At 46.5% G+C, this 11975-nt stretch overlaps 1 protein-coding gene across 1 annotated transcript in view; it reads left to right on the top strand.

Moving 5' to 3' along the window:
* Positions 1 to 11975, top strand: part of SNX29 (sorting nexin 29) — a 507745-nt gene that overhangs the window by 253456 nt on the left and 242314 nt on the right. Inside the window, exon 16 of the mRNA XM_081818879.1 lies at positions 2683 to 2789. Coding sequence (XP_081675005.1) covers positions 2683 to 2789 — 107 coding nt within the window. The remainder of the gene's footprint in view (positions 1 to 2682; positions 2790 to 11975) is intronic.

The raw sequence follows: 11975 nt of genomic DNA, 5'->3' as shown, positions 1-11975 counted from the left end.
TGAATTAAGTCTTTGATTTCCTTGTCTCTGACCCCCCCCCCCCCCACTTTCTTGGGTTCTTCTCAAATGGTAACTCTCCATTTCCTTTTTTGTTTTCCTTTTTGTTATCCTTTGGCTCTGTTTTCTGGAAATTTTCTTACCTTCTCTGCTTTGTATCCAGTGTTCCATTTCTTTTGTCACAGTTTTGCTTTACAAAAGAGCTTTTTTTTTTTTTTTTCCTTTATGTGTTCTGCTTTTTCTTCTTTTTAAATACCCTCCTGTTCCTGTTTTCAACTGTACCATCTTCTTCTCTCTCTGGGATTATTACTGATAGTTTGCTTTTTGAGTCTTCTTTTTCCCTAACCTGGGGGTCTTTTCCTTAAAAGTTGTTTTCTCTGTCTGTTGATTCTGGTCCCTGTTTTCCATCTTAAGAGCTTGTCTCAGCTGTGAGGTGCCTTCCGGCCGGCCCCATACAAGTAGGAGTGGGACACGGAACAGCTAATGGTGCGCAGTGCTCGGCTCCTGGTGGGGCGAGCCGGCTCTGCCATTTCACTGGAAAGCCCCTCACATGGGTCCCTTGAGGGCTTTTTCTTCAGTCTCTTAGATTCCCAGGACAATATTTTTTACTCCCTGCTTAGAGGTAGGTCTATGTTGGCTGCTGGCTTCTCTGGGAATGGGCAAAGAATGGAAGAAGTTCAGTATTATTTCTTCTATTTCCCGCTGGGTACCCTGACCTTCCCCTTGGTCTGAGCTACAGATTTACCTTCTTCAGAGAATAAACCCCTAGTTTCCTGCAGATTGCTGCTTAAACAGACTTTGTATTTCTTCACTGCCAGCCCCATGCTTACCCCCAGGTCTGGAAGTGTCTCGTATTAGCGGTTTATCAGCCGTTGGCAAGTGAATCAGGTTGATTATTCCTGTGACCCCATTACAGCCAAGAAGGAAGCTTTCTCAGGCCTGTCACGCTCCTCACCAGTGATCTGCCTGCTTCTCAGCTTCTTGAATTTTGTCATCTGGTTTCCTCTCTCATTCTTGTTTTTCTCAAGGGTGGTGCTACTAGAATTTTTTTAAATGGGCATTTGAATGGGACTCTGAGAGCATGTGAACGTAAATTAATGTATTCAGTCTGTCACCTTTAACTGGAAGCCCTGGAAGTTTTCTCTTAATACCTATTTCAGGTTGCGGAGGGTTACTGGGTCACCGTCTGCAGCGGTGGCTGGAGCCTTTGTGACTCCTGGGATGGGAGCATCTTCGGGTTCATTCCAGCGTGTTGGGTGTCGTCATCCAGGGCTTTGCTGCCTCTGGGGCTCGAGCTCGCTGTGGCTTAGGCAGGAGGCTGACGGCACAGATGCAGGCAGCGCAGGTGCAGGACCCCATTTTTGCCCAGCCTTTGCCCACTTGCCCATTCTCCCCAGGCTCTCAAATCCCAGTTGCCGGGGGGGCTGGCCTTCATTACCATCTGCTCCCGCCCTGGGGGGCATCCTCGACTCTGCTGTCCTGGAACACAAAGAGAACAAAATCTGCTTAGTCGGTGTTTGTTTTCAGACTTTGGGGCGAATCTGTATTCCTGATACACGCTATTGGGGGATTTCCTTCCTGCCCATGTTCCCCTGATTTTCTTGGAATTCGCCTGCTCATTCCCAGTCCTAACTTCCTGCTCTTCCCCACGAAGTGAGCATTTATGGACGTGTCCCTGAAAGGAGGAACAACACCCACTGGTATCTACTGTGCTACTAATTCTTGCATTGATCTGGAAGCCAGTCTCTTGTTAGGATGTCCTTGCATTGTCATTATGCATCGATTTCAGAGCTTTTCCCAAAGCTGCCTAGCTTCCGCTCTACATACGGTTTATAAATGGCAATTCTTAGCGGCTCTTCCTGTACTCTGACCCCCTCTGCCACTGACGTTGAGCTGTAGGCAGATGATGCTGCCCTGGGGAACTTTTTTGTTAGAGAAAAAGAAATGTGACCATGCTAAAAGACGGAAGCGCAGGCTCTTTTGTCAACGTGTTGTCTGATTTGCCCCCGAACGGGAAGTAGTAACAAGATTATTCCCCAGACTCAGGTGCATCTGTCTCTGTGACTGTTGTTCCGTTTTTATTTTTAAAGATTTTATTTATTTATTTGACAGAGAGAGAGACAGTGAGAGAGGGAACACAAGCAGGGAGAGTGGGAGAGGGAGAAGCAGGTTTCCCGCTGAGCAGGGAGCCCGATGTGGGGCTCCATCCCAGGACCCTGGGATCATGACCTGAGCCAAAGGCAGACGCTTAACGACTGAGCCACCCAGGTGCCCCTGTTGTTCCGTTTTCGTTTTTTTTTTTTTTTAAGATTTATTTATTTATTTATTTGACAGAGAGAGACAGCGAGTGAGGGAGCACAAGCAGGGGGAGTGGGAGAGGGAGAAGCAGGCCCTGCAGGGCTCAATCCCAGGACCCTCGGACCATGACCTGAGCCGAAGGCAGATGTTCAACGACTGAGCCACCCAGGCGCCCCACCATTTTTAAATACAGCTTATTATTCACTTCATCGTACTCCTGTGAAAATGTTGTGGTGCGATCCCTGGGCCAACACCCCCCCTCTCCCCCCTGCCCTAAAACGAGCTTCTCTTTGGAGAAGCCATCGGCAAGAAGAAAAAAATTTTAACTGGGAGGATAACTTTCAGTTACTGCTAAAACGTTTATGGGGTTTCTTTCTTTCCCTAAAGTTGTACCAAATCTTTGGAACGTTGATGGAGAAGTTGCAGTCACCGAGCAGAAGCCGGGCGAAGTGGCTGAGGAGCTGGCGAGCTCCTACGAAAGAAAGCTCATCGAGGTAAGGCTGGAGGCCTCTGCGTTTACTTTGGCTGCCCTGGGGACATTGCGGGGACAGGGCCAGCCTCTTAATGCAGATGTTAGCAGCACAATCTGATGCTACTCCCCTCCCACTGCCAACAAGACAAAACACAAAATGGTAAAAGCATTGTACTTGTTGAAGAAAACTAAGAGCCGGTTTTTCAGAAATCTTAAATTAGACACTTTTGATGCCTATGGCAAGGAAATAGAGAAAACACAAATATGTCATGTTAAAAATAGGAAAAATGTACTTTTGGATTTGGAGGAGATTAAAAGCGGGAGAGACCATCACGAACAACTTTGATGCTGATAAATGTGCAAATGTGGATGACATGGACTATTTCCTAGGATAATGTTTATTATAACAATTAATTGACGATGCAGCCTACTTATCTGGAGCGCATCCAAAAACCGGAAGAAAGTTGTAAAAATAAAGGAGGTGCCCTAGGAGGTAGCAAACCTGGGTGGATGGTTTCCTGGTGGTTTGTAGGAAGCCTTTCAAGGAACGTACAAACAGCCCTTTGCTCTTTGTACTTCCTTAAAGCCTTCTCTCTATCTTTATGTATATCTGTATCTCTGTATCTTGGTTCCAGTGTGCGTTACTCCAATGTCACAGAAGCTGACAAAGACAGCCTAAAAAGAAACTACAGACTTGTCTCAGTTGTGCATCAATGCATAAAAATTCTAGAAAGGTATTGCCCAGTCAAACCCAGTTGTATATGAAAGGATCAATCCACGTGAAATTGGGATTAATTTAGGATCTCAAGGATGACTTCATGTTAGGAAATTCATCGAGTCAGCTTACTGATAGACTACAGGCTAAACACCAGATACAGATCTTGTTTGGTACCAAACATTCATCATCCATATCTAACGAAAATACTTTTTATTGAAGTAGAGTTGACACACAATGTTACATTAGTTTTAGGTACACAACAGAGTAATTTAACAACTCCATGATAAAAATACTCTTGATCAAGAAGAAGGGTACTTCTTTGATAGTATAAAGTGTATGTGTGTGTGTGTGTGTGTTTTATCAGAAATCATTAATTACCACCATACTTAGTGGTAAAGCTGGAAGGCCAAGTTTTCAAATAGGCAACTAATAGATAAAATACATATGTGTAGGTGTGTGTATATGTTGTGGTCACGTGATGTTGGTATTTATTACGAATACTGTTTTTTGTATACATACATGCATATAAGTATACGATTATACTTGCAGTGCTTTGTGAATATTCTACAGTACATTTTATTTTTGGAGTCAGAAAAACACCGCCATTGCCATGGAGACATGCCTGACCTCAGAGTAGGTTTTAGAAGCTGGGCCCTTTGAGGAGGAGCCCCCTAGCTTATTCCTGGTTCAGGCTGACCATCTTGTGGTCTGTTTCACCTGGTTCCTAATGACCTCTAAAGAAGGGTGGTGAGAAACAGTTTGAATTCTAACTGAAGGGAGCTCAAAGGGGGGATGAGCTGGGGTCTTAGCATAATAGGCTGATAGGGCAAGAGTTATAAACCAGGGTGGAAGTGCCTGGAGGTTGGGGCAGGGACTGTCCCCTCAGGGCCTATCCTCACCCTAGTGCCCATTCTCGCAGTCTCATGCAGTGAGGTGATTGACCAGAGTTGGCTGGTGGTGGTGCCAGGTGCTGGGCCATTATTCCATTCTCAGAAAGCCTGGGTGGAGAGAGGAGAATGGGCCGTGTACCCTCAGGGTTGTGTCAGCCTGTGTGTTTGTCTCCTCTAGGACCTCAGGTCCCTGGAGGGCAGAGACCATGTCTTTTTCATCTGTGTATACTTAGCTACCATTTCTTGGCAAATGGTAAATGCTAAATAACCCTTGAATGCAAGTATTTTAAGTTCTCCTAGGACATGGATGTCTCCAGTTTGTTGAATGAAGAGCTGATGAACTAGGGAGGGTGGCAGGGTTCTTAGCAGAGTGAAAGTAGGTTGGTAGCCTGCGTTCCCTCAGGAAACCCAGGGCAAGGTGTTCAGTTGTAAGGACTTTGTCAGACCTGCACATACTTTAGAGGCTGGTGCTCATGTCCCGGGGCTCCGGTGAGCATGCTGAGCACTGGGCAGGGGTAGGAGGGGGCAGTGTTCTACATGTAGGTTCTATCAGCTAGAAAACTGACCTGCTCATCAGTAACTCCAGCTCTGGAGGGTTCAAGAAAACTGTGGCTGGCCACTTGACCCACTGAACAAAGCACCATAGTTCATTGGTTGGGTGGGAGGTGGGGTGGTTGATGGAGTGTTTTTTGAGTCCCTGCTTTCTGCAGAGGGGATGGCAAGGACAAAGGTCCTGCACAGGGAAAGAGTTGGCAGGTTCGAGGACCAGAAAGGAGACCCCGGGTTTGTCCCAGAGCAGACAGGGAGAGCGGTGGCGCTGTGGCTGCTGAAGTTGGTGGGCCAGATGACAGGGCCTTGGAGGCCGTGTCGTGGCCGTGCCACCACCCGCTTTGGTGGTGACAAGAGTCTCACTGTCTCACTGCACAGACTTGAGTGATATGCAGGGAAGACGACGGCGTGATGCGAAGTTACTGTCCAGTTCACTGGGATTGTTGTTCTTGTTAGCTGTCACATCAGAGGGAGTGGCGGTTGGGGTGTAAGGATCTCTTGTCAGCCTTAACTTCCTGTCTGGTCCTCCATGACTCCCTTACCCAGTAGTAGAGCGGGTGGCTGTTGTTGAGGAGCTGAGAGAGATGTGAGCTTGAAGCAGAGATGTTCTCCTTCTGCATTTACTGCCCCAGGCTGATTTTTCATTATTTTCTGATGGCAGAGTGAGTGGCCGGTCATCTTTCCTCTGTGAGTATTAATAGCATGCCATTACGCCAAGACCTTTGCTGAACCCTTTAGGTTAGCAGTAATCAAGCACTTTACAACATTCTTTGTGATGCTCATCTGTCATTTTGTCAGTGGTTGGTTTTTACCAAGGAGTTCTAAACACATGTCGGCTGGAGTAATGAAAGCATGTGGGGGAAGAGTTGATGCACTTCCTTCCGTTTCAGAAGGGCAGAAGAAGAGGCATTTCATTTTATGTAATAGGACTATTCAAAGAACCCCCACGGTTGAATTGCTCTTTTGTGATTCATCCCAATGAACAAGGAGTTCTTGAACATTCTTTCTCTAGTTGTCTCTCAGAGCCTTAAAACCACCTCGTCCACCTGCACACACATATGCTGCACACGACACATGAGTGCTCAGGGACCCGACACCCACACTGCCGACAGCTCAGTACCCAAAGTCAACGTTGTAAGCTATCTTTCAGTGGCTGGAGAGCATCGGGACCAAGGACTGGAGATGGAGAGATTGTTCTGACACCCTTGAAAACGAGAAGGAAAGCAAAATGCTGGCAGGTGTAGGTTCATCTGGCAGGGGAGAAACCTGAATATAAAAGCACGAATTACCCAACAGCCACTGCGATACGGCAGCTAGCTGTCAGGTGCACACTTATGTCCAAGCACTGCGCTAAGGCTTACACGGAGATCAACTCACATGATCCTCAGCAGCCTTTCTCGAGGAGGATGCCGTTCCCAGATGGAGCTTTGAGAAACTGAGTAAGGTGCCCAAGATTTCTCGGCTTGGTAGGAAGCAGGGCTGGATTCGAATTACGCAGGCCGTCCAGCAGCACAAACCTGTATTCTGTCTGCCTGCTCCAGAAGGCCATGCTCACAGAAGAAACCAAAGGTGGATCTGGCAGAGGAGTAGGGACCGCCCCTGGTCCCAGTGGAGAGAATGGGTGGCAGGAGGAAAACAAGCAATAGAGAAGAGGGAGGGTGCGGCACGAGCTAGAACACCAGGCTGGGAGCTCCTCGAGGGAACTGTAGATGATACCTTTTTAATTGTGTATTAATTGCCTAACATGATTCCAGTGTCCAGTAGGAGCTCCATAAATATTGAACAGAACGTCAGTCTACGGAGAGGATTCAGCTGTTCAGTATAGTGTTTATAAATAAAGTGGTAGGTGTGACTTGGGAAGTCCTGGATGGAGCGTGCATAGTACAGGGCACCACTGTAGCTCAGGATAGAGGGCTAGTGGGAGATAACATGGGTTCTTTAGAGGAGGCAGACTCTTCTAACATTTAATTTCTGGAGGAGTTTTAGCCTGGAGAGTCTAGAGAGGACCTCGAGGGACAGATGGACAATTCCAACAACTTCAGCATGTGTTTATTGAGGACCTTCTAGGTGGCCAGGCTTCATCTTCCATCCTCCTCCTCTCACGGTTTTCCCACCCCCAGGAGCAGTAGAGTTGATGGTTCTAGGAGGTGATTCATGGGAGATGTGAGTCAAAGCAGAGATGGTCCCGAAAGGGTGTTTACTTCCCTAGATTGACTTTTCCTTCTTTTTTGATGGCAGCGTCATTGATGTTTCATCAGTGGGTAGCATTAGCTCTTCATTGCCCCCCAGGCTGGTCCTTGGTCACAAACAGGAGTAAGATGCAGTGCCTGTCTTTGGGAAGCTCCCAGCCTGGGGGATGAGGCAGGCACATCTCTTGGGATCATCAGGGAGCAGGGTTGAAGCGCAGATGTAGAGTTAGGCCTCATGGGTTCCTAGGGCCATGTCCTTACCAACCGTTCTGCAGAGCTCAGGCACTTTATGGGAGCTTCTAGAATATGTTCCTCCCTTTTTCTTTGGGACTGTTAGTAATGAAGCTTGGAATTTCTTCTGTAAACTTCCCATCTGTCTTGAAGATCTAGACATCAGGGGAAATGGATTTCTTGTCACCAAGGGTTTTGAAGATAAAAAGATAACGGACATGTCCAAGAAAGATCTAAGATTCTTCTTTACTTCTTTTAAGTACGATTCCTTTGGTTTAGACCCTCCTGTAGAGATTTTCCCATTCTTCTCCAGCCATTGTTGTCAAGAAAAATGTAAAATGCTGGTGGCATTTGGACTTTGATCCTGCATCTCTTCAGCCTGCCTTCTACAGCCTTGTGGCTTGACGAGCACACCTGTCCCCATCCGACAGACTGCGTGCAGATTTGTCGCTTACTGACCCGTGTTCCGGGGGGGGGCGGGGGGCGGGGGGGCGGGTGGTGCTCCTATCCTCTCTAAGCCTCCGTTTCTCCATCAGTAAAATGCAGCTAAGGATACATGCTGGCAGGGTTACTTTGAGGATCGAATATTAAGAATCTAGTTCAGTGCCTGTAGCAGACAGGAGGTAATTTTGTGCCTTCTTTCCTCCCTTCGGATGATGATGATGATGATGATGATTATTTGAATGACCCCTCACCACAGCTTGCTCTGTTGCGGGGAGTAAATCCCAGTTCTCGGCCCTTCTTTGGCCCAGGGGCAGAGGTGTGTCTGAGCCAAGGCCAACAGGACTGTTAGTCCTGCGTGGACAGCAGCAGTATGCGGGAGGGCTGTTCATTCAGTAGCAGCCTCCTGCTTACTCCTGTGGTTCCTGCTGAACTTGCCGGAGCTATTCTGGTTCCAGTCCCTTCTCTGAGCCAGTTTCTCCCACTTCTCTGTTTACAGGAATTATTTTTTTGTTAGGTTAGAATCTGTTTCTTTTACTAATGTCCAAAGTGCCCTAGCTCATAGGAAGCTTTATTTATACAGTTGACCCTTGAACAACATGGGCTTGAACTGTGTGGGTCCACTTATATTGGGGATTTTTTCAATAAATACAGTATAGTACTGTAAAGGTATTTTTCTCAACATTTTCTTTTCTTCAGATTACTTTAAGTATACAGTACATGTAACATACACAATACGTGTTAGTTGACTCTGTTCTTGATGAGGCTTCTGGTCAAGAGTAGGCTATTAAGTTTTGGGGGAGTCAAAAGTCACATGCGGATTTTTGATGGTGCAGAGGTTGTACCCCGAACCTCCACATTGTTCAAGGGTCAAGTGTGTGTGTGTGTGTGTGTGTGTGTGTGTGTGTGTGTGAGAGAGAGAGAGAGAGAGAGAGAGAGAATATGATCAGTAGATGATGCCATTTCTCCTTCTGTCGTCTGCTCCCAGGGCTCCTTTACCACCTGCCTTCTTTGTACCTGAGTTTTGACTTACAGCCGCGCACCCCCGCTGTCAGTTGCCTGTGGGTCCCGTGCTTGAGTACTGCCAGTCCATCCTCTGCAAACAGATCTTCACTTCCTCCCATGTGTCAGGACTCAGCTAGCTGTTGATTGATTTTTCAAATTACAGGATACTTATCATTTACTGTATGAGTGTAGTTAGTCCCTGAATTTTTGCTCATGGGTGAAATAAATGGTATATTAGCAACATTTATTCTCCTTATAATGGCAGGTTACTATTAATGGAAAAGTAAGCTCAAGCTGGTAAAAAACACATTCGTAATCACATGTTGTAGATAACTGTGAATGTGATCATCATTTCAATAAAATGTCGAAGTTCCTGAGGCAGCCGGGACCTTGGGAGCAGTAATACCACCAGCACTTGCTTCGTAAGTTGGCACCAGAAGTATCCAGCACGCTTGATGTATCTGAGAGTCATTTTTATGCAAAAGAAAGATGAGCTTTTAAATAAAGTAGTGTATTCCATGTAAGGACTTGGGATAAAGAACTCTGGGTTGAGATCTACATTAAACTGATGCTCAAAATGAGAAGAGTGGTGTGACTTTGTTTTTATTTTATTTTTTATTTTTTAAAGATTTTATTTGTTTTTATTTGAGAGAGAGAATGAGAGACAGCACGAGAGGGAAGAGGGTCAGAGGTAGAAGCAGACCCCCGGCTGAGCAGGGAGCCCAATGTGGGACTCGATCCCGGGACTCCAGGATCATGACCTGAGCCGAAGGCAGTCGCTTAACCAACTGAGCCCCCCAGGCGCCCTGTTTTTATTATTTTAGTCACAAGATGCTGAGTGATGGAGAGCAGGCTCTCACCTCCTTGGGAGGGGGAAAGATGTTTTCTCAGGAAAGCAAAACAGTTGAAGGGCTTGTTAGGTATGAGTGAAAACTGGTGAGGAGTTGGGGTAGGTGTAATTCTCACTAAAGCATGAACGACTAACAAGACTAAACTTCCAAGGACTTCTTAAAATCTTTTTATTATGGAAAAGTCAAAATATGTACAAAGCCAGAACAGCCTAATGAGCTTCTGTACTCCTTACCTCTCTTCACCAGTTAGGTGTAACTGTTGACCATTCTTGCTTCATCTTGATCCCAGTCTACTCCCTAGTCTGTCATGGTATTTTGAAGCAAACCCAGTTTCATTCCTAAGTATTTCAGAATATATTTGTAAAAGCTAAGAGCTCTTAAAGAAAAAAAAAAAAAACAAAACCCCAAACAAACCCACACAGCACCATTAAAAAGTCTTATAAAGGAGGCCTCTGCCGGTCCCGGTGAATCTCAGATGGAAATATCAGATAAAGGGACTTCTTCGAACAGGGCACCTTTCAGGGAGCCCCTTGCTTTTACAGATCCCCCTTCCCAGGAGAGAAGGAACCTTAACCTCTAGGTCATGCCAGGTGGCCTAGCTCAGGTTGTCTCTTCTTCTCTATTCTGCCCTTGGCTTGGCTCATACACTGATTCCAGTTGGTTTTTACCATAGCCCTGTCACCAACACAGCTGCCCTGCCCTTGGGGGTTGAGGAATTTGGAGATGAGGAGGAGTGATGACAGCTCGCAAGTTCTCCCTGGCGCCATGGGTTTCCAGACCTCCCGTATGCTGTTGTTGATGAGTGAACTCCTTCCCTCATGATGTTCTCAGGAGAGGCAGGCTGCCTCCCACAGGTGGCTCCATCAGTGTTTTTTTTTATTATTATTTTTAAAAGATTTTATTTATTTATTTGAGAGAGAGAATGAGATAGAGCATGAGAGGGGGGAGGGTCAGAGGGAGAAGCCGACTCCCTGCTGAGCAGGGAGCCCGATGCGGGACTCGATCCTGGGACTCCAGGATCATCATGACCTGAGCCGAAGGCAGTCGCTTAACCAACTGAGCCACCCAGGCGCCCTCCATCAGTGTTTTTTTTAAAGGATATTCTTACTGTGGACACTTGAAATATATGTAAGAGTAGACAGAACAACATACAAGCTTCCACGAACCCATCACCCAACTTAAACCGCCATGAACTCACGGCTAGTCTTGCTTCACCCGTACATCTTTCTACTTTCCAGCTTCTCACAGTATGGGAAGCCAATCCTTTGGGATGTATCTCAAATAAAACATAAGGGTCCTTTATTTTTTAAAAGGAAAACACCCTATAATATCGCTATCATACCTACAAGCCAGCAATAATTCCTTAATATCATCAAGTACCTGCTGAGTGTTCAAATTTTCAGTCCAGACAGATGTTTGTGTAAGGTCCAAATGGGGTCCATCCACGCATTGTGATTGGCTCATAGACCCCTGTAGTCTCTCTCAATCTACAGGACCTGCATCTTCCCCAGACCCTTTTCTTCTTTACTTGTAATTTATTAGTTGCAGAAACTGGAGAATTTCTCCCATCAGTGTTTTTTGAGGGTTTATAATGTACCTTGATTTTTCAAATTATAGGATGTTTATCATTTACTGTGTGAGTGTAGTTATTCCCTGAATTTTTGCTCATGAGTGAAATAAATGGCATACCAGCAACATTCATTCTCATTTTGATGGCAGGTTACTATTAATGGGAAGTAAGTTCCAGCATAAAGCTGGTACACTCTGTGATCTTGGGCTTTTGGTGACATTTATGTACAGAAAAGCAACCAGCAAACAATGGTGATGATAGCAGTTAGCATACATTGAGGGCTTGCTCTTGTTTCTAGGCCATGTGCTGATGGATCATCGCATGTTTGGTGCATCCTTACAGATGAGGAAACTGGAGGCTTAGAAGACCCCTCTCCAAGGTCACAGGGCTTGCGTGTGTAGAGCTAGCATGCAGCCCTGGCCGGCCGACTCCCGAGCCAGCGTGTTCGCCACGACGCCTCCTGTGGCCTGGCCAGAAACCGGAACCAGGCCTTCCTGGCTGGCAGGCTGTCACTTAGCTCTGAGCTGGAGCCAGGGGGATGGAGGGCAGTGACAAGCACGCCAGCCATGAGTTTGTCAGACCTGGGGGACTTACGGAAGGGAGAAGGAGGGATAATAGAAATAAATTCTAACTGACACACACGGTCCCTGATGTAAGCCTTAGCGACATGAACAAACCCGAGTGTCTCGTGCCCATCAGATGGCTCCAGTCTGCCCGTGTGTGTGTAGGTTGTCCACCCGGTGCAACAAAGGAGAAGTTCCACT

The sequence above is a fragment of the Leptonychotes weddellii genome, chromosome 5 (genome assembly GCF_054177405.1).
Source record: "Leptonychotes weddellii isolate Sample4059 chromosome 5, ASM5417740v2, whole genome shotgun sequence".
In the NCBI taxonomy this organism is placed as follows: domain Eukaryota; kingdom Metazoa; phylum Chordata; class Mammalia; order Carnivora; family Phocidae; genus Leptonychotes; species Leptonychotes weddellii.
Note: the sequence above shows the minus strand (reverse complement) of the source record. Positions and strands in the feature narration are given on the sequence as shown.